The following is a 22,162-nucleotide window of genomic DNA, read 5'->3' on the forward strand; positions in this document are numbered from 1 at the left end:
TCAGGTCCCCCACTAGAATCCATTCCTGCCCGAAGTAAAAGACCCATATCTATAATGAAATTGAGCACCAATGGCAATTTCGGCTACAGAAACACTTAGGTGGAAAAACAAATCCCTAAACATAGAACTAGGCAGATCAATGACAATAGCCAAATCATATACCCATTGCCAAAAATTCAACACGCAGCAATTTTTTGCAGAAAGAAGGTAGGAATGTTGACCTTTCTAGAGGTCTGGTCTGCTCTGCTAATCGGAGGCAGCTGCTTGGCTAAGCAATAACCCACCATATTGAAGGCTTTTGTTGAGGACTTCCTGTCCTCTCCACAACAAAACCCACCTCCTAGACTCCGCTTATCCTCTCCTCCATGCACCACACAAAAAACCCCACTCCCCAAGGCTATAGACCTTTTTTGATTTCTAGTTGGGTCTTTGAAGGGGATGTCTGATTGTTTTTTGCAACAAATTTTTAGGCCATTTTGTTTGATGGATGTCCCATCCTTCTTCATTAAAAAGTATGTTTTCGCTAATTATCATAAAAAGGCATAACCTATTACACAAACCTTCTCTCTTGCAAGATATATCAACATTAGAACTTGATATTGTGGAAAACAGCCGAAAGCTTTCTGCCACTCTAATTGCCTGCCAAAAAACCCACCATGCTTCAAGAGTTACTCATGAAAAAGGAAACAAAGAAACAACTAAGAATGCATTTCTAGTATATCACTAAATAGTAGAAGAAAATTTAAATAGATAGAAAACCAAAAATAGAAGTAATTTATTCAACAGTCGGAATCATGCCAACAGAATATAGCATTAGAGTTCAAGAAAATAATGCCTCAGAAAGATCTCAAAATGGTAATGTTTATGATAAGCAAAAATCAAAAAGAGAGAACATATTTGGAAGACAAAAAGGACTGTAGGAAACTAAAAATAATAATAACTAGTCAAGCAAGCTCAGTTTTCAAAAGTACCATATAACTTCCAAGGATTTCAAGAGGAATGTCTGGTGAAAGATTCATCTCACATGAATGGAAGAAAAATGCCATGTCCAATAAGGAGAATAAGTTGAGTTATTAGTTACATAGCAAAAGGCTAACAAGAAAAATGTGAACCTTCTGTCAAACATGATACAGCAAAAATGGGGAAGCTTTTAAATTACAAAACGCTTATTGCCTATTAGAACAAAAAGTAGACTGAGACATATCAGATTACAATTTCCCATAAGTTAGGATCAGCAGACACATATTGATGTGAGCCTCAGTATTTCCCATGTTAAAAATGTGCAACATAACAAGTTGGAAGCAAGTATAAGGTAATCACCTCCCCATGACTGGTTAAAAATGAACTTGCACCTTCCAGTAAAGGTAATAAGATGGATTGTACATCTGATGGTGCTTTGTCAATACCCTCAAAGACAACCCAAAACCCATTCATAGCAGCCTGTGAAATTACAAATATCAAGGTTCTAAAATTGAGGATAGAGAAATCAATCAGTGCAGAATTATTCAAAAAACAAACAAACAAACAAAAACAAAATCAATTCTCTGAATCAGAAGCAAACCTGGGTAAGAGAACCAGGTTGCCATCTAAATTCACCAGGCCGCTCCATACAGACATAACTCCCAATCAATGTTTTGCCATCAATTTGGTCATCCATGTGAATGGATAAAACTGAGAATAAGACAAGAAACAGTTAAAGAAGAAAATCCCATTAAAAACAGACAAGACAGAATCCCTAGGAAACACTTGCAATTCAAACAACCTAATCGATTATAAGATAGATGATACTATTTTGCAAATTCTGAAATCGATTGACAGCAGTAGCATTAATAACAAATTAAAGCAAAAATAACCTATTCCCATACTAAAACCTAGCAAAAATTAGTCCTCAGTAAAAGGATGACATTCTAAAGTTATTCTCCACAATTGTATCAATTTCAGGGCAACCAGTCTTTCCTATTAGAATTTTCATGAACTGATATCTGGATAAAAAGTCAGAACCTCAAAAAAGCACATTCTGTTCTGTCATAAAAAATCAAAAAACAGAAAAAGAGAAACATTTTCTATAAATGGATTCACATAAAAATAAATAAATAAAACCCTCATTTTTAGGGGGAAAAATTAAAAGGACAACATTTCAAGTTTCAACAATAAGTGGCAGTACTCGATTGCTTAGTTATTTGCAACAAGCAAGCCCCTTGCCTACGCATTTTTTTGTGGCATGCAAAACTAATCATATTGTCAGACTAAAGTGAGAAGGATGTATTATTAAAAAACTACAATTTAGTAACAACACAGAACCTATAGCTAGAACTTGACTGAAATTACTTTTACAAAATCTATTAAATTTACTGGTTAACAGTCGTCATTAGTCAGTGGTGACCATTGAATAAGTTTCTTCAGCTTGAGTTCAATTAAAAGCCCAGACTGTATTTGCACCATCATCATCTTCAAATAAAGTATTTTGCGGAAAGGCATAGATTACCAAATAGGTCAGTTAAGAAGTGCTTAGATATTAAGAACTGATATTAGCAAAATATTTTAAAACCTTAAAGCTCAAAATACCTTGGTTCCCACTATCTCTGGCCAACTTGCTAATAAGAGCGGTTTTCCCAACACCAGCAGGACCATACAGAAGCACAGGCCACTTTTGGCTCACCGCTAAAAGGACCATCTCATAACTTTTCTTCAAAGACAATGTCAAGACAAGAGGATTGCCGCAAGAATCTCCATTCCTGAAGGTACAAATTGAGAAACAATATGCAAATTAGGAAGACAAAGAACCATTATAACAAGTAGGCAGCACTGTCCACAAACAGATTACACAAATACAAGAACACATAATTCAGTTTTCTTTTTATAATTCTTACCAAGTTACAAGTCTCCGGATCCTTGTTGATGGTTGAGCCTCAGGGAACTGTGATGATGAAACAGCCAGATTATTAAGGCCGAAAAAGCGCAGACAGTTTTCTTGATCAAAATCAATATCTGGATTGATAGAATCTGGTTTCTGCTGTTTAGATGATTCAAAATACCATCCAGCCTTCTCCTGAGCTACATCCTCACATAACTCCTCCCAGCTGAAAATCAGAAAATAAAAAAATGATTAAATATTAATAATAATTAGAAAACTACACAAAATTTTAAACTATAACTTACAATTAGAATCAAGCAAAAGATGAAAAAAGAAAAAGAAAGTAACAAAAATTAGCATTAAATAAAAAATGAAACAAGAATTAATGAGATAGAACTAACCGTAATAAACATCCTAGAGCTTCTTCAGCCCCAATACCAAAATTGGCGATTGCCGTATCATTCATTTTCAAAATGACAAACAATATCTGTAACCCACACCATCTTATGTCTGAAATGTTCTTTACAAATTTATCATCATCAACCATGTCAAGATTTGCCAACTTCTGTACAAGATCCAAGAAACAAGACCAATCCCAAAGTCTTGAGAAAACATCAGGCTCCATCAAGAGAAAGCGATAAGCTGTCTGGACAGAATTTAATAAATGCTTTCCAGCCTGTAAAACAAAAGCAGAAAGCATATGGAAATTTCCAGAAAGAAGAAAAAACCAACAGAAACTAACTGTCATCATAACAGGTCACCAGAGACAGAATTAAGCTCATATTCCCGCCACAATATCTTCAAAAGTTTAAAAGTTAAACAAGAAATCAGTTGTACAACAACCCCAAAGAAAAGCATGATACAGAAAATAAAAGGCTTCAAACCCTACAAAGCAATAAATCCTCACACAAGCAAGGCCAGTGATCAAGCACGCATTAGGCAGTTACTCAATACATATGTCACAAACAAGTACAGGTGATGAAATTGCACAGTATTTATTGCACTGCTATGCTAAACCCATCTTTTCTATATGAGTAAATAACAAAGATAGAACCTGAAGGCTCCAAAAGGGAGCACAAGCCAAGTATATGGTGAATATACAAGGAAGCCAGATCAGGCCACCATGGAGCTAGAAAGAATAGGGAATATATTAAAAATGATCGAGGTGTTGTGTATAGTGAAAGTAATAAAGATGGTAAGGATATATCTAACAAAAGCAAGAAAGATTAGTTTGAAATTAAGCACTAAGCACAATTCAGCATGATTATCTGCATTTGCCCAGGATGATGTCTGTCAAGCAAAAGAAAGTAATTGAGAATTTACTCCACAAACCAAGGAAAACTTTCTTCATTCATCACCATCAATTCATGTGAAGAGGCACCCTCAAACATACATTAGAAATATCATTCATAAGTATAAATCCAAAAATTCAATAGCCTTCACAAATTGCCAAATATCAAATTCTTAATATTATTAAATCTAGTTTCATTCTTTCCTAATCCTAAATAGGACTGTAAAGAGTAGTTTAAGTATCAAGATAATCTAACCAACCATCAAGAAAAGCTCAAGACCCAAAACAATGAGGAGGTGCCTAGCCCAATACCACCTAACCACAAATCCACACCCCCACCCACAAAAAATAAAAATAAATATATATATAATTAAAAAATAAAAAAGACTAGCCTACTCCATGTGTTATGCACATGCCTAGAAATGAATTTTATAACACTGGAGAAAGCCCCAGGAAAAAAAAATCGTTCCTTTGACTCGTCCATGCCATAAAGGGGAGGATAGGTTGAATTGGAATAGAACATAAAAAACTTATCAATAGAATTGAATCAGAAATAATGTAAAAATACCTTAGCTGGCAACTCAGAAACTGATCCTTTAATCAACATCCGTTCAAACGGAGGTGGAGCAAATCTGAAATAACTTAAGGTAGACCTGCACCAAGAATCTGAGGCATGTTATTTGGCTCAATCATTTAAGCATGGCAAAATTTGCATAACCTAATTTCAGATTTCCAATTGGCAATGATGAGCATGTCCAGCAGCATTCAACAATGCAAAGAAGTTGAAATCGTGATGTAAATGCATCCCATAAGAATGCAATTGTTTCAACAAACACAGCTACCAGTATACACACAAAAAGGTATTCATCTTAAATTCACCTGGCAGAGTAAAAGCCAGCATGTCCTACCATACACATCAAACATGATCAGGCACAAAGAACAGGTTATGATCATGACAAAGTCATGCAAACACAAAATATCATATTGGGCAACCTCGGAAAATCACTCTTTATCAGAGATATTCCCCATGTTCTAGTGAAATTTAGCAATATATGCCAGGTTGACTGGCAAAGTAAGCTTCCAATTTTTTTTATTTACTATAACAAACAAAATCTAGGATCTGCAGTTAGAAGACATTTACTTCTAATTTGGCCTTTAACACTTCTTTCATAATATGACAAGCCAAATCCAGAATCCACAGCTTATAGGTCCAACATGTGCTCAGAACAAGATATATTTCCTCTAAAATAGAAGAAAACGTCCACTATCCAACTACCATACCAACAACAAAAGCAGAAAAAGGATCACAATGGATAATTATTCTTAGGTCCTATGCAGTAATTATAGAATATACAACATTTCAGAATTCCACAAGCTTGCACCACTCCGGTCACAGGCTTTTGCACGGCTGGTGGCAAACAAAAAGGTCAGTAATAAAAAATTGTTACAGTTGAGGAGGCTTTCCAAAGCCCTGTAGCAAGAGTGATGAATTCTATGTACAGCTAGCAGAGAAACAATTAATAATTTATTCCCCCATTCCCCAGTAGTGTATTTACTCTTTGGCACAAATTCACTTTGCAGACCACTAAGGTTTTATCATTTTTTCCAGTGCATCAAGAAGAGCTTCCTCTAATGGATAGACATGATTTTTATTCTTCAGGTGAGATGACCAGAGAGAAATGTTGGAACTTTTTAGTACAGATGTGAACAGAAAAATCAACTCCGAGTATTCTTTCTTCCCTCTATTTGCACCTCAGTATTCCCAGAGTTCCACGGGATTTAACGAGCTCAAAGCATTTGGACTGGAGACACCCAAACGGCCAGCCATATGTACCTCATGAGACCCGGCCCATTCAAATCAAAATAGAACAAGCACCTACAACTAAGGCGAATGGAATATCAACCACAGGGTGAGATGATCTTATAATACAAGGGCGGGTGACTGCTCATGTCATGAAACTTATTCATTTTGATGAACATAGCTGCAAGTGGACTGGGTTTGTCTTTGAACTGACTACGACCAAAGTCATGGCTACTTCAACCAGAAAAAAAAAAAACTCCTATTCCAAATCTGCTTCTTGGAGATAAAGCTGATCTACAATCAGCCAAATCATGGAAGCCACCCTTCCCCTGCCCGCATATTGTTCCAACAGGAGGTCTTTGGAAGTTCATGCAAAATGGACTTCTTCTCCACCAGGTTACCTCAAGCTAAATTTTGACAGCTACTTTTTCGGCAATCCAAGACATTTTGGGGTTGGGGGTGTCTTTAGAAACCATCAGTGTATTGTGGTTAAAGCTGATTCCAAATTTCCCAGACAGCCAGAGAAGGATTGAACACTGAGGGAAACCTTTCATTTCTAGGGTGTGGAAGCTACTCACTAGGCTAGAGACTTGAGTTCCCCATTCTTGGATTCCTTGAGCAGCTAATCAAATTGATCATTTGGCAAATCGAGTGGCCTCTCACTAGGTGTCTTTTGTGGGGGAAATTTTTACCACTTTTTTTTTTGATAGATAAAGCGAAAAAAAACATATTAAAATGGGTCAGCTCAAGGTATACAAAAAGTATACAGCTACCACCAACCACCACCACAATAAACCAAAGTTACAAAAGAAAGGGAACAAAACCAACCCACCCTCACCCAGGGCAAAACCAATCTAGAAAGCTAAAAAGAGTTAAGAGGAACATTATCTTAACACCCCTTTGCTTCCAACCAAAGACAAGAAACAAAAGAACTTTTTAGCCTTTGGATAGAGAGTTTTTCCCCCCTCAAAGACAATTCTATTTCTTGCCTTCCACACTATCCAAAACAGACATAGTGGTCCTGCTTTCCACACCTTCCTGTGCTCCTTGGCTACAAAAGACCAATGCCACCCTAAAAGAGTTTCTTTAACCAACGATGGAAGCACCCAAGACACCCTAAAAAGGACAAACAGCAACTCCCACAAGACTCTTGCCATCTTGACTCACACTTTTGGATTTATTTGTACTTTGAGTCTTTCCATACTCATGTCTCCTTTTCTTTTTTGTTAGACTTATTTATCCTTCTTTGGAGAATAGATCCTTCTTTTTACATTGCCATTTATTTTCCATGAAATCAAATGCTTGCTTCTGATAAAAAAATAATAATAAAAATCAATCCTCTCAAAGCTATGATTCTGCAATAATGAGTCTCTCACATTATTTTTTTTGTTATATAGGTAAATTTTTGTCCCCATTAAAACTTGAACCTGGAACCTCCCACAAACCCTTCCCATCCCTTTACATGAGTCTCTCAAATTATTGTACATTAGCATACATAAGAAATATCAATAACTTCTGCCTGTCCTCTCTCCTATTATAACTATAGTGGCATCATTGCTCCAAAATATATGACTCAGGCTTTGTTGGCAACCTTGAGAAGAATAACTTGAACCAAAAGAAAAGTTAGAGAAATAGATCAGAAAAGCAAATGTTTGAATCAAAAGAGAAGTTAGACATCACATTCAGAAAAGCAAATTCTGCATAGGATATGAGCAGAAATACAACACTTCTTTTTGCTGCTTAATACCCCTTTTGTACAATTTAATTCACCCTCAACATTCTCAGATATGAAAAAGATAACTGAAATCTTTTATCCCATTTAATTTGTTGAGTCAACTTTATACCTCCAATATAGCCGCCTATATATTATTAGAAGATATAAAGAACAAAGCATCGTATAATCCATCTACAAGCTTTCCCGCACCTCAGTAACAAGCACTTGGCAAGTGGTTTAAGACCAAATAAGTAAATAAATGTATATGAATGTGCATGAAAATGTTTCTGCTTACCCTAATAAAAAAGGTGCCAAATCAAGGGCTCGACAAAAAGCCAGACAGGCAAGCTCATGAAGATTCAAACCCCAACCATTTCTAGCAAAAAACTCAATAACACTTGCATCTCCGGCATCCTCAAAATTTCCAGCTTCTCCTAGAAGTTTGTCTTCTTCAACTTCTGTCAATGTACCATTAGAGTTGTACCTTAAATTGGGTACCAGACGAAGCAATGCCACTGCTTTGTCCACAATCTTCCGACATATGGGACGAAAACATCCCATCATTGGTATTGTATATTTTGGGTGTATAAACAGCTCCGCTAGCAAATTCACTACCCTTTCTTCTGTCATCATTTCTCTCTGGCAACCAAAATCCAGAAAATATATAATTTAGAAACAAGATGACACAGAGTAAAATTTATGACCCATTAAACTTTAGCTCTGAGAAAAGAAAAGAGAAAAGGGCATAAATCATCATGTTTTCAGTTCTTTGCTTCCCAGTAAAAGCAGAAAAGATAAGCTCAGATAAGTCCTGTACAATCCCTGCATAGAGTTTACTTAAGTTTATCGTTTTCTTAGAAGCAAAACAGCAAAAGATTATAGATGCCGAATTCATTTTCCTTCTCTTCCCTCTAGTTTTCTCAGGGGAAAAATAATAATTCGAAGAGTAACCACACGTACCTTTTTCAGGAGGGAATCAAACTGGGGAATACATGCAAGCTTGGGACAGCGAGCAAGAAACCTCTCAAGCTGTGATTCAAGACTAAAGCTCCCATCGATTGCCATTTGGAACTAAAATGGCTACTCAGAAATGTATTAATTAAATATATAAAAGAACAAACAAAGCAATTGTGTAAATATAAAAACTGTTGTTAAAGTTATAATTGCAAAAACAACGTTTTACAGTACACAAACTTGAACCCAAGCAACCTGCATTACATAAACAACAAAATGAAATAAAATAAAATTATCAGCAACAAATTAACAACGCATTAAATAAATTCTATGCTTGGCAGCTGAGAAAACTGACCAAAACAAACGAAAAAAAAAAGAAAAAAAGGAACTTCCAAACTACTATTTTATGCTTTTCTGGTTTCCAATTAATGAAAATTTCACCACGACCAATCCGTCGTATTGAAATTCAAAATTTTCAATTTCTCTTTATCTTCTCTCAGCAACCAAACAGAGTATAAACACACAGGAAACATATTAACTAATCAAAACAATAGTATTTAAACCTTATACTACCAATTAATCAATTTTTAACATTGCGCAAATGTATTCTATGGTAAAAATTGTCGAATTATCATAATCAAGTAAACAATTAAGCTCTGTTTGACTGCCAAAAAACCACGAAAGAAGAGGATTAGCGGATTTTCATTTTCGTCAGTTTTCTCATGAAGCAAACAGCAACAGAGTTAGGGTTTTAGAAAACTGACCAAAATTCCATGTGCCTGGAAGCGATGGTGTCTTCTGTCTTCTAGGGTTTAGGGTTTAAAAAGGTGGTGACATGAGAGGTACAAGAGCACTGAAGTTGAAACGGCGCCGTTTAGTAATGAAGGGTCCGACTCATCCAACCCGAATTCCCGATCCGATCCACTGAAATATGATTACCCGTACGACGCCGTTTTATTAAATCTTGATCGACCAAAACGCAGCGTTTCGAGGGTATGATTGAGGAAACGAAATTGGGCCACAAGAGTTCACTCAGGTCATTATAGGCTGGGCCTGGACCGGGCCAAGAATTGAACTATTGGGTTGTGAATGGGTTGATTTCTAATACTCAGTTCGCTCCTTTTTGTGTTTTTAACTTTCTCTTAATGAAAGCATTTTTTTAAAAAGTGTTTCTATATTTTTTGAGAAACTACTTATAAATAATTTTTAAATTTTATTAAACACCTTATTTGTTTTTAAAAACACCTTTTTAGGTCGAAAGTGTTTAATAAAACATTATCAAACAAGTTTTAAAATGTGTTTAACAGCGATTTTGATAAATATTTTTTTAATATTTGTAACATTTAAATTTTTTTTCAACTATTAAAAATATTAAAAATATTTTTTAAAATCATTGTTAAATGCACTTCTAATCACACTTTTAAGTGAATTTTCAAAATCATAAATTCGATAAATAATTTGGCTTTTAAACATATATTAATTTTATATTTAATTTGCTCTTATTTTCTATTTTTAAAAGAAAGGATTTTTATGCCACGAATATAAATTTTTATATAAAAAAAATTGACTTTCCTTATACCCATAAAAATCACTTTAAAAATATTTTAAATTTAAGATAGTAAATTTTTTTAATATCTAACTTTTTCATCATTTTTTTAAAATCATTATATTTTTTATACAAATTTTTGAGAATTTTTGTATTTTATACAAAAAATTATTATTATTTTTGTATCATAAAGAAACCGATTTTTTTTTATTGTTGAAGTATCATATGCATTTTTAAAAATAATTAAAAAATGTTTTAGGAAGTATTCTTAAAAAGCCTTTTTTTTTTTTTTAACTATTTTCGTTGCCAAAACGGGCCTACAGAATTTCAGAAATCCTCATCTCACATGAGCTTCTCTGGTAGGTCAGCCCACCACAGAGCCCAGCCCAACAACATCTAGGGTTTGCAAATGAGCTTCTCTGCACACCAGTAGCCACTATAAAAACATCTCTTTAGGGTTTTGAGATCGTCTCTGACCTCCACACTACCCTAGGGTTTTAGATTCTCCCTCCCTACCTCCGATCTCCATAACCCCATCTGACAATGAAGACCATCTTGTCCTCCGAGACCATGGACATCCCCGACGATGTCAAGATCAAAGTCAAGGCCAAGATGATCGAGGTTGAGGGTCCACGAGGCAAGCTCAGCCGCAATTTCAAGCATCTCAACCTTGACTTCCAGCTCATCAAGGATGAGTCTGGAAAGCGGAAGCTCAAGATCGACGCTTGGTTCGGCTCTCGTAAGACCACCGCGGCGATCCGCACCGCTCTCAGCCATGTTGAGAATCTCATCACCGGTGTCACAAAGGGGTACAGATACAAGATGCGGTTCGTATATGCTCACTTTCCCATCAACGCCTCCATCACCAATGGAAACAAGGGTATTGAGATCCGGAACTTTCTTGGCGAGAAGAAGGTGCGTTTCTTTCTTGGTTTTGTATTGGATTTGAATGCGATTTTCATTTGGAACTTAGTATGCGTTTGGTTGAGCTTTTCTTCATGGCTACAGTTGTACAGTTTAATTAAAATCCCCGGAAATGCCCAGAGTAAATGTTACTTTTTTTGGTTTGTGATAAACTCGAATGGGTCTAGGGGGTTTCACTGGATGATGGTATTGTTGTGTTTGATTTTTTACTGGGTTTGGGATGTATTATAAGGAGGGCGGGATTTTCCATTGGATAATGATCTTAGGCTGTTTTAGGTTGCATTTCGTTTCTAGCTAATACTTTGCATCATCAATTTTCACAGTCTTTTTATTGGGTTTATGATGAACTTTAAGGGTCTATGGTTTTTCAATGAATTATGATATTTGGATGCTATTGGCTTCATTTTCTGTAGCTATGGTTTTGCAATTAGATTTAAATTTCAATTAAAAAAATGCTAAAAGACAATACTAAGTTCAATTTTAGATTTTCCAATGAAATCTAATTTTTTATAGATGTATGGGTTTTGAGATTCATGCTGTGTCCCTGGATAATTCTATAATTTGCTGATCTGATATTTGTTTTATGTAAAGGGATGAAGTAGATGAACTCAATACACTAGCATCTTCATAAAGATGCCTTTATGAAGGATTCTTGAGGTGATTTGTTGACAAATGAACAATGATTTTGTTAGGAAACATAGGTAATAATATTGGGTCTAATTGACAATCAATGTTTTCTCAGCCTTACCATTTTTCTCTAACATTTTGTTCGGGAGCCTGGTTTTTACTTTGTTGTGGATGCATACTAAACTAAGAGGATGTAATAGGTTCTAATTCGACAGCTGAATTGTTGGGGTTCTTAGATTACAAATCCTCCAAAAGTATCCATTGATTTCTTCCATGATAGGATACTTGGTCGCAAATTTCTTTCTCGCTCTTGCCATTTTTCTTCATATTTTTTTCAGTAGCCTGGTTTTTGCCTGGTCTGGGATGCTCACTAAACTAAGAGGTTGTTATAGATTCTAATTCGACCACTGAATTATTGAGGTTCTTAGATCATAAATCCTCTAAAAATATCCTTTGACTTCAAATTTCACCCCCATGATATATTGCATGTATGTTCAGAATTGACTCAATGCTCTTTCTATGGTCTTCAACTGATTTGCCTTTGTTGAGTCATTTCAGGTAAGGAAGGTCGATATGCTTGATGGGGTTTCCATTCTCCGGTCTGAGAAGGTTAAGGATGAACTGGTATTGGATGGAAATGACATTGAACTTGTTTCACGATCTGCTGCTCTCATCAATCAGGTTCCTTTCTCACATCCTCAATTTGTACATATGAAATACTCCTTCTATGTTACCCGCATTTTCTGACTGTCCTTTTTGTATTTGTTTGACAGAAATGCCATGTCAAGAACAAAGATATCCGGAAATTCCTTGATGGTATCTATGTCAGTGAGAAGGGGACAATTGCCGAAGAGGAATGATTTATCAAATCATAGGATTATTGTTGGTAGCTTGCGGGATTAGTTGTTTCTTTTTTGGGTCACTTTTGCTAGTCGTCACATCTTTATCCTCAAGTTTTTTTGTGAACACCTTCTATAAGTTTGTTTGACAATTTTGTGTTATGAAAGTTGCCTCCCTAAATGATCTGGTTGTTTACTACCAGACACAATGTTTCCTACTATTTTGCCTGCATATATTCTCCATTCTCCGAATTTCTGTGTTTGATTTGCTTAGTCTTGGGAACTGCCTTGCAGTTCATAACATTGTTTAGGAACTTCTAGGCCCTCCTTGGAAATGATTTAAAAAAATAGTTCTCATCTCTCGAAAAACACTTTTTGAAAACAAATGTTAAAAACAGTTCTCAATTGTGAAATTGTCTAGGAATTCAAATATGAAAAAATAGTTTTATTTTTTGGCATATGTTTTGTGAAAGTATCACATTTATGTACAATGAAAAAAACAGCCTATCAAAGTGTTTTTTTTTAGAGATTTGTTTTTTGTTTTAGAAAACTGTTTCTGTTTTATGTCTTAGAGAACAGCTTTGTTTTATAAAATTGTATTCTGTTTCAAAGCCCTGAAAACAGTTTTCCGGAAGAGTTTCAACACAGACCTCTTAATCAACCCATTTTGGAGACAATTCACTTTCTCTCCCAAAATTATAATTTGAATTTATTAATATAAATAATTATCCCTATTGGTTTCAATTGGACAGGCTTTATTGATTACAATTTGATAGGCATCTTGGTCTCTATAGACTTAGGAGTGAGAAATTTAGCAGGTGGAAAAAACATGAAGATGCTAAAAATAAAAATATTTTTATTATTTTTCCCTTTCTTATCAATTTATTTTTATATTTTAAAATAAAATTAGAATATGTTAAATTTGTAACATAATATCGTCAAATCTTGATAAATTAATAGCCTTGTGACCCAAAAATATATTAATTAATGATAAATTTATAATTTATTAATCTATCGAAATATTATCTATTTTATTTAAATATTGTATCTAGTATTGTTTTATTGTAATAAACAAATTAAATATTTTGTATTTAAAATTCGTAGTCTTATATGAAATTATACATTTTTTTAATGCTTGGCTTATAAATATGTCAAATTATTATATATTGGTTCCAAGTTGGAACAAAAAAAAAAATCATTTAATTAAAATTAAGAGTTTGTTTGATCATGTGATTTAAAAACAACTTTTTGTTTCTAAATTTTTCTAACATTATTTAACTATTTTTCTCTAAAAATTATTTTTAAAAACAAAATGAAATAGATAATAATTTTTAAAGAATAAAATTTGTTTTTATCGGTTTTAAAAAACAAAAGGAAAACATAGGTCCATTTGATCATGTTTTTTGAAATTTGTTTTTAAAAATTATTTTTTATTATTTATCTTAAAAATAAGTTTAAGAAAACATGACCAAACAATACTAATTTATCAAGGTTTTACTATATTTTTGAATAAATACAATTTAGAACCTTCATTCATTTTCCCTCATCTATTCAAAATTAAATAGCATATTCTTCAAAATTACCAAAAGAATATCACTTCATATATTTTTTAAATTTTACAAACAAAATATTTGAATTATAGCATGCATTTGACCCAATATATAGGGTTATAATAGTCATTTAAATGGTTTATTAAAATCCCTTAAATAATTATTAAAATCCCTCAAATAATTATTATCTCTCTCTTTTATTTTTGTTAAATAAGATATGTGGATTTTTCTAGGAAAATAAATATTAGAAAAATATAAAATAACACTATTTAATAAACGTAGAGGATTAACCAATGATTTTGAATGTTGAAAACCCTAAAACACCCAAAATTTGTCACCTTGGCTGAGCCATTCGTCCAGCCCTGACCGGACCAAGACCCAGACCCATCAAGTTTCTTGGGAAAGGGGTTTTGCCTAGTCTCCCAAACCCCTCTTCTCCTCTCTCCCAAAACTTCCCCCCAACATTTTTCATTTCCATTTCCAGATCCAACCCAAACCCAGAAACAAAAACAGAAAACAAAAACAGATATAAGAGATTCAGAATTCAGAAACACTTCTGCAACAAGAAAAATGAACCTTTGCAGAGCCGGCAGGAGCTCTCTCAACGCCCTCAGAGCCTCCAAATTGGTCTCTCCTCACAGACCCATTTCGCCGCTGCTTCTCAGGCACTCTCATGTCCTCCCACCGCCATTCGCCGCCGCTGCCGTCCGACACCTCCGCACTGGGCGGGAGCCACCCGTCAGGTACCCTATAGTCGGTACCCCACTGCCATTTGTCAAAGTTTTTGGTTCAAATTGGTGAAATCTTGATTGTTTCTGCTATATTGGTATTAAATTTTGATGGAAGTGGAATTTGTTTGGAGTTTTTTTGTGATTCAAATTGTTAGCTATGGAATGATGCTTCTGTGAAATGGGGTATTGGAATATTTCTCGAAAGGGACGCTTTGATAATCGAGCATTTTGGGGAGTACCTAAGGCTAAGAGAAGGGTCAATGTTTATTTTTATTTTATTCGAAATTTTGACTTGACTCATTGAATCATGATTTTATGAAGTGTTCTGATAATAAAACTTGATAGAGATGAAATTTATTCATTACCTGCTCGTGATTCTAATTCTTAGGTATGAAATTACAATTGAGCATTTGGGGAAGAACCCCAAAAGTAGGCTTCAAATTTTTTATTTGATCATTCAGAAATTTGATTGAGATGCAATTTATTGTTTGTTTGTTTGTTTGTGTTTCAAATTTTAAAGCTATGAGATTCAACCTCCAGTGAACTGGGGAGTTCGAATAGTGCCTGAAAAGAAGGCATATATAATTGAGCGGTTTGGGAAGTATGTGAAAACTCTTGAGTCTGGAATTCACTTGCTGATTCCTCTTGTGGATCGGATTGCATATGTGCATTCACTCAAGGAAGAAGCAATTCCAATTCCGGACCAGTCTGCTATTACCAAGGACAACGTCAGCATATTGATTGATGGTGTGCTTTATGTGAAGGTATTCAGCTTGAATACGGTTTTTTGTTGGTGTGAGTATGTAGTTGGTTTTAATGGGGTGGTGAGTTATTACCTGTTGCCTGCAGATTGTGGATCCTAAATTGGCCTCCTATGGTGTGGAGAATCCTATTTATGCGGTTATTCAGCTTGCACAGACAACAATGCGTAGTGAGCTTGGGAAGATTACTCTCGACAAGACATTTGAGGAACGGGACACACTCAATGAAAAGATAGTGGTTAGTTGTGCAGGAGTAATCAAATATCAGGGAAATTTTTTTTTTTATACTCGTTATATTCTTTTAATCAGCATAATATATTCATGTACATGTGTGGAAGCAGTTGGATTTAGTGCTTAATTTTGGTAGGCTATATTCGCTTTGTGTTGCAACTTGCAAGCATGTCATTATTCAAGTTTGCTCTAGTTTTTTTTTTTTTGTTCAACTTCTTACATGCTAACAATATGTTGTTTTGAAATGATTGTTTTGTTTTAGTTGGCCATCAATGAGGCTGCTAAAGATTGGGGCTTGAAGTGTCTCCGTTATGAAATAAGTAGGTGACCTTTTATCTAAATATTTCTTATGGACTTTCTTTGCTATATCACCCATAGCAGCATTCCTATATGCCTCATTGTCCTCTTTTCTTTAGGGGATATATCTCCTCCTCGTGGAGTGAGGGCAGCTATGGAGATGCAAGCAGAAGCAGAACGTAAAAAGAGAGCTCAAATTCTTGAATCAGAGGGTAATGGATCTCTGTTTAGTTAAATTGATATTAGAATTCTTTCTGTGAGGTGAATTATGTGGTCAAGCAGTAGATTTTGGTGTTACTCAATCTAAAGATTTTTCTTTTGTTGGTGTGCTAGTGGAAATTCATTTGTTTCATGTTTAACAGGAGAAAGGCAGGCAAACATTAACATTGCAGATGGGAATAAAAGCTCCGTGATATTAGAATCTGAAGCTGCAAAGATGGACCAGGTTAACAGAGCTCAAGGTTGGATAATATTCTTATCAATAAATTCACATTATTTCTTCTCATCTTATGTTTTTAAGTTGCGCATCAGCCTTTGGATGTATGTTACATAATTAAACAAAATAATACACATAAAATGGAATAGATATTGCAGTTTGAAACTGTGGTGTAGAAGAGAAAGAAGGATTGAAGACAAGTTACTATTGGATTAATATTATGCGTTCAATAAGACTCTTTACTCTCTTGGTATTGAGAACAACTTACAATAGGGTCGATATTATGTGGTTTATGAGATTCTCGATTTTACTGGTGTTGTTTTAATTCATCAAGTGAAAGCTTTGACAGCAGGAGCTTAGGGCTTATTTGTCAACATTTTTTAAAATAGTTCTCTGCTCTCACAACTCAGTTTTTGAGAACAACTTTGAAAAACAGTTCTGTTTTTAGGAACAAAATTTATTTGGCAACTTAATTCTAATAAAGTGCAGAAAGATAAGAAGAACATGATGATGAAGTGGGGCCTAGGATTGGGGTTAAGGTTACGTAAAAGTGATTTCTCTGTTTGTCCTTGGTTCTTAGAATAGGTTACAAAAAGCAAGTGAAAAACTTGAATTTCTTCTAAACTCATTTTTTCAATTTGGAAACTATTTTAAAAGATGGTTACTCTTTTCAAACTTAGAATACGTAAAAGTGTTTGCTTACTCTTTTCAAAAAAAGGGGAAAATATGCTACAATCAGAAAACAGAAAAAAAAGTATTTTATAAGAGCATTTTTTAGTTGTTTTCACTTGTTTTCTAAGAGCAATTTGAAAAAATAATTATACAAATATGTAAAATGATTAAAATTAAAGCACTACATATAAAAAGGCTTTGATTAAGATGCAATATATTTCAAAAGATGGAAGGCAGACTTTGATTAAGAGCACTTTACCTAGCTTACCCATTATAGCATGTCCCTTTTTGTTATCCCTAAAAGAGTGGTGTATAGATTGGAAAAGATTCAAAGGGACTTCCTTTGGGGAGGAGGGACTTTGGTTAACAAGCCCCATCTAGTAAATTGGCCAGTGGTTTGCTTGGATAAACAAAAAGGGGGGCTTGGGTTTTAGAAGCCTTTTGATTCTCAGTAAGGCTCTTAGGGAAATGGTCTCGGAGATTTGCGAGGGAAATGAATCTTCTTTGGAAACGGGTGATAGTTGATAAGTATGGTTAACAAAAGGAGGGACTTTGGTTAACAAGCCCCATCTAGTAAATTGGCCGGTGGTTTGCTTGGATAAACAAAAAGGGGGGCTTGGGTTTTAGAAGCCTTTTGATTCTCAATAAGGCTCTTAGGGAAATGGTCTTGGAGATTTGCGAGGGAAATGAATCTTCTTTGGAAACGGGTGATAGTTGATAAGTATGGGCTAGAGGAGAGGGGTTGGTGCTCAAAAGAGGTGAGAGAGAGGTATGGAGTGGGGGTTTGGAAGGCAATTAGAAATGGATGAGAGGCTTTCAAAGTTAAAACTAGTCTTCGGGTTAGCTCAAGGAACCAGGTGAAGTTCTGGAAGGATAGGTGGTGCGAGAATTTGTCTTTGAGGGATTCCTTCCCATACCTTTATTCTATAGCCTCTTCTAAAGATGCTTAGGTGGTTGATGTGTGGGATGGAGCTAGTTGGGGTCCGAGGTTTAGTAGACAGTTCAATGACTGGGAGTTGGAGGAAGTAGAAGCCTTTTTTGGGAGGTTGCATGATCACTCCATCTCTTTGGGTATTGATAATGTTATGGTCTGGACAGACACAAAAAAACGATGATTTTTCAGTTAAGTACTTCTACTCCTCCTTGGCAAGTAGGAGAGCAGAGCCTTTCCCTTATAGTATAGTTTGGAACTCTTAGGCTCCTGTAAAAGCTAGCTTTTTTGCTTGGGAAGTAATTTGGGTTAAGATATTGAGTTAGAATCAGTTTAGAAAGAGGGGATGGAGGATGCTTAATCGATGTTATATGTGCAAGGCAAAAGAAGAAACCAACGACCATATTCTACTGCATTGTCTGAAAGCTCGGATGTTGTGGCAGCTGATTTTTGCCTTATTTGATATGCAGTGGGTGATGCACTCTTTTATGAGAGGGGCGCATTGGCAAAAAATGGAAAAAAAATGCTTGGAAAGTTGCTCATTTATGCCATTTTTGGTCCATTTGGAGGGAGAGAAATAAGAGAACTTTTGAGAATTGTGAAAGTTTGGATGAAACAATTAATTTTTTTTTTTTATATCTATTTTGGGATTTGATTAGAATGTACATTGGGGATGGGTCTATGTCATTGTTAGATTTTGTGGATTGGTTAGGTTCCTCATAGGGTACAATTGCTTATTTTTGTGTATTTACCCATTCTGGTTTTTGTTGCTTTGTACACATTTTGCATACTTTTTTAATGCAATCCTTTTACCTATAAAAAAAAAGAAGTTTTTTTTATAGAACTATGTGTAAAAGTTATTTTTAAAGAATATTTTAGAACATAGAAAACAAGTTAAGAATGTTTCAAGATTCTGAATAGAGGTTTAGTTTCTACTTGGAAGTTTGAGCAAGGCTAAGTTAAACATCTTATACAACTTTGGAACTATTCCTCTCTAATTTGCAAGTTCTAGAATTTCTTTATCATCCTTTTTATTCACATGATTGAACAGTTTTACATTCAAATGCTAATGAATAACAACTCATTTGTTTAAGCATGAAAAGTAGCATAATTTACAGATTGCCATGTCAATCACAGAATTTGGCATATACTTTTAGTAATTGGTAGCATTTGGTTACTTGTGCCCTGATATCTAAATATTTATATAGATATGATGTCTTGATATATAAGCATATAATCTCCTACTGCACTGTAATCGTTTTGAACTAAAATAGCTTTGTTCTATACTGGAACATTTAGGTTGTAAAGAGTGCAACATGTTGGTGAATTTTATTCGGGATTGGTACATGGATGTTATATGTGGGGGAACCAAATCTTCATCAGATTTTCCTTTTCCATAAGTGGATGAGGGAGGGACTAGTTCATTTCCTATTGAACTGCCTATAAATGGCAACATGTAGAGCGCTTTGCATTTCTAATGCTTGATTTTCTTGATGTAACAACCATTTTATTCTAGCCAAAACGACTACACCGAGGATTACAATGATGTCAATGCTCTGTTATTAGACGAGGTTTGCCATGTCACTCGTGCATCTTCTGTTTCTCTTTATTAATGTTATTGTATTTTTCAGGAGAAGCGGAAGCCATTCTTGCTAGATCACAAGCAACAGCAAGAGGAATTGAAATGGTGTCGCGGGCCCTTAAAGAAAGTGGGGGTGTAGAGGTGAGTTTCTTTTGTTTTCTTGATCCCATTTTGTAGTATTTTGGACATCTCTCTTCTCTCTCTCTCACTCACTCACACCCAAACACATACAATTTTAGCATACGCCCATTTGAGTTACAAATAAATTCTGATCTACTGTGAACTTTTCCAGATTGAGGTAAACGATCTTTAAATTGCATCAATGTCTTTCAAAAGGCCAATGTGGTTTTTATGAATGAGACAACATGTTCAGTGATGTGTAAATTATATGAAAATATAAAATGTTACGGAAAAGTGTGTGAACTGTACAAGTTACCAATAACGTTTGTTAAGTGAAGGAAGCAGCTTCTGTGTATGGAAAGGACTTTACCATTTAAGAAGTGACCATTGAAATGATGGAACCCGCTATGTTTCTTTTGTCCATTTAATTTAACATTTACTACTACTTATATTTACTCTGTTTGTGATGCCTAGCATCAATTCAATTTCTTATTTCAAGGTGAAAGCCAATTCTTAAGAATTAAGTTGATATCCTGTTATCTGATGGTGGGATTTGCAGGCAGCAAGTTTAAGAATAGCTGAGCAATATATCCAGGCTTTCAGTATGATTGCCAAGGAGGTAAGGAACTGACCTGTTAAATACCATACTCGGGTAATCTGATGTCGTGCTCAGCTGATTTACTGAAGTATTTCCCATTTCTCTCTTCTTTTTTTCGGCCATGCTTTCTTAGGGCACAACCATGTTGCTTCCTAGCACTGCCTCCAATCCTGCCAACATGATAGGTCAAGCTCTCACCATTTACAAAAGCTTGGTTGGAAACGTCAATGGTGATGCCCTTTCCAAGGACTCCCACCCAGGTTCCCTTGGAAATATCAAGGGCGACACCTCATCTGGAGAAACTGGAGCTAGGAGCCCTGCAACTCCAAGAGGGTCTGATGCAGCTCCCCAGACTAGAGAAAAGGCCGACACAGCTCGCTTTGGTGGACCAGAATTTTCACTTCAGAGCTCCAGGAAGGTAGAATAAATGGACTCCTCACAACTTACCCACCAAGGGAAAGCAGGTAGACTCACCACTTGGTTTTCTTCCTTAGAGACAGGAAATCGAAATAGGAACCATGATTTTGAGAATATCATGCTCTTATTCTTTTGGAATTGGAATTTTGGGCTTGTCCATGTCTGGGCAAACAGGATGTTTTTCATGGAAAAAGATTTGCAGAGGAATGGAAAATTTTTTTAGCCATGCTGTTGTGTTTTCCCACTCTGGGAAAAATTGGTGGTGTTTTCCCAGTTGAATAAAGGTACATTTACTTCATTTAATTTCTGGTGCAATATGCATAACTGAAGGCTACTTCTCTTACCATTTGGTTTGAAGCTTAAGACTCTTATGTGGGTGGTTGTGTTTGCAGGGTTTCTCTAAAAGCTAAAAACAATGTTTGAATTGTAAAAGCAATTTTGATAAGCTATGTTTGGTTCCCGAGAAAATGAAAATGAAACGGAAAAAAAAAAATAGTGGAAAAGTGGAAGGAAAGGAAAAGTGAAAAATATAAATAAAATAAATAAAAATCAATAAAATATTTTTATATGCTTTTTTAAATTCATTTTCTTTATTTATTTTATTAAATAAAAATTAAATAATTTATAAAACACAAATTAAAAAAAAAATGACCTTCCTCTTTTGAAAACATGAAATATAGTCTTTTTGAAAAAAAATATATATATTTTAACAATTTTTATCTTTGTTTTTTTATCAAACACTTGGATCAAATGTTCAAGATAAAAATATCAAAATTTTGTTTTATGCGATATTTTCAATGCATCAAAATTAAATTTCCAAATGTGTATTATTTTATCATTTTTAACCCAATATTTTATAAATATAACATCAATGGATTGAAATTTCACTTACAACAGTAATATTAAACCTTCTATAATGGTACCAAAGAATATTCATTTTATACATTTTTATTAGGGCTGTAATTTGGGTGAGTGCTTTGGGTTGATGACTAACCAAACTAAAACCCAAATTACAAAATAATTAACTTGACCTCTGCCTAAAATATTCAATCCAGATTCAATTTAATCTTAATTCTCTGAGCTTGGATTGAACTCAAATCAATTGGGATAAATTCGAATTAGTCGGGTTACATAATTTTTATAATATATTTTTAAAAAAAATCTATATATTTATGAAAATTTAAATAGTGAATGGTATAAATTTTCAATATAGCAATAAATAATTAAAAATAAATTTATATAGATTTCAAAATAAAAAATATATATATAATATAATTTAATATTTA

At 34.6% G+C, this 22,162-nt stretch overlaps 3 protein-coding genes across 4 annotated transcripts in view; 2 read left to right on the plus strand and 1 right to left on the minus strand.

Moving 5' to 3' along the window:
- LOC100244657 (midasin) overlaps positions 1-9,456 on the minus strand; it is a 59,425-nt gene extending 49,969 nt beyond the window's left edge. For both annotated transcript variants that reach the window (XM_010656183.3, XM_059739436.1), the window contains exons 1-10: positions 9,379-9,456; positions 8,621-8,869; positions 7,956-8,299; positions 4,714-4,798; positions 3,256-3,530; positions 2,871-3,080; positions 2,566-2,735; positions 1,562-1,671; positions 1,321-1,440; positions 561-639 (exon numbers count right to left, since the gene is read on the minus strand). In XM_010656183.3, the coding sequence (XP_010654485.1) occupies positions 561-639; positions 1,321-1,440; positions 1,562-1,671; positions 2,566-2,735; positions 2,871-3,080; positions 3,256-3,530; positions 4,714-4,798; positions 7,956-8,299; positions 8,621-8,725 (1,498 nt within the window). In that variant the 5' untranslated portion in view covers positions 8,726-8,869; positions 9,379-9,456. The remainder of the gene's footprint in view (positions 1-560; positions 640-1,320; positions 1,441-1,561; positions 1,672-2,565; positions 2,736-2,870; positions 3,081-3,255; positions 3,531-4,713; positions 4,799-7,955; positions 8,300-8,620; positions 8,870-9,378) is intronic.
- Positions 9,457-10,494: 1,038 nt separating this feature from the next.
- Positions 10,495-12,771, plus strand: LOC100253227 (large ribosomal subunit protein uL6). Its single transcript, XM_002276749.5, has 3 exons — positions 10,495-11,075; positions 12,270-12,392; positions 12,485-12,771. The coding sequence occupies exons 1-3, from the start codon at positions 10,704-10,706 to the stop codon at positions 12,569-12,571; spliced, it is 582 nt and encodes a 193-aa protein (XP_002276785.1). The 5' UTR covers positions 10,495-10,703; the 3' UTR covers positions 12,572-12,771.
- Positions 12,772-14,624: 1,853 nt separating this feature from the next.
- LOC100266977 (uncharacterized) lies at positions 14,625-21,179 on the plus strand. Its single transcript, XM_002276764.5, has 9 exons — positions 14,625-14,843; positions 15,352-15,595; positions 15,681-15,830; positions 16,086-16,143; positions 16,240-16,332; positions 16,483-16,581; positions 19,791-19,882; positions 20,421-20,480; positions 20,593-21,179. The coding sequence occupies exons 1-9, from the start codon at positions 14,671-14,673 to the stop codon at positions 20,884-20,886; spliced, it is 1,263 nt and encodes a 420-aa protein (XP_002276800.1). The 5' UTR covers positions 14,625-14,670; the 3' UTR covers positions 20,887-21,179.
- Positions 21,180-22,162: the final 983 nt, after the last annotated feature.

Source organism: Vitis vinifera, chromosome 9 (assembly GCF_030704535.1).
Source record: "Vitis vinifera cultivar Pinot Noir 40024 chromosome 9, ASM3070453v1".
Taxonomy (NCBI): Eukaryota; Viridiplantae; Streptophyta; class Magnoliopsida; order Vitales; family Vitaceae; genus Vitis; species Vitis vinifera.

Excerpts from the sequence above, each read along its gene's own strand:
- LOC100253227 (XM_002276749.5), top strand. The coding sequence starts at position 10,704 with ATGAAGACCATCTTGTCCTCCGAGACCATGGACATCCCCGACGATGTC. Across the intron at positions 11,076-12,269 it reads ACTTTCTTGGCGAGAAGAAG|GTAAGGAAGGTCGATATGCT; the intron begins GTGCGTTTCTTT and ends GAGTCATTTCAG. Across the intron at positions 12,393-12,484 it reads CTGCTGCTCTCATCAATCAG|AAATGCCATGTCAAGAACAA; the intron begins GTTCCTTTCTCA and ends TTTGTTTGACAG.
- LOC100266977 (XM_002276764.5), top strand. The coding sequence starts at position 14,671 with ATGAACCTTTGCAGAGCCGGCAGGAGCTCTCTCAACGCCCTCAGAGCC. Across the intron at positions 15,596-15,680 it reads ATGGTGTGCTTTATGTGAAG|ATTGTGGATCCTAAATTGGC; the intron begins GTATTCAGCTTG and ends TGTTGCCTGCAG. Across the intron at positions 20,481-20,592 it reads TCAGTATGATTGCCAAGGAG|GGCACAACCATGTTGCTTCC; the intron begins GTAAGGAACTGA and ends ATGCTTTCTTAG.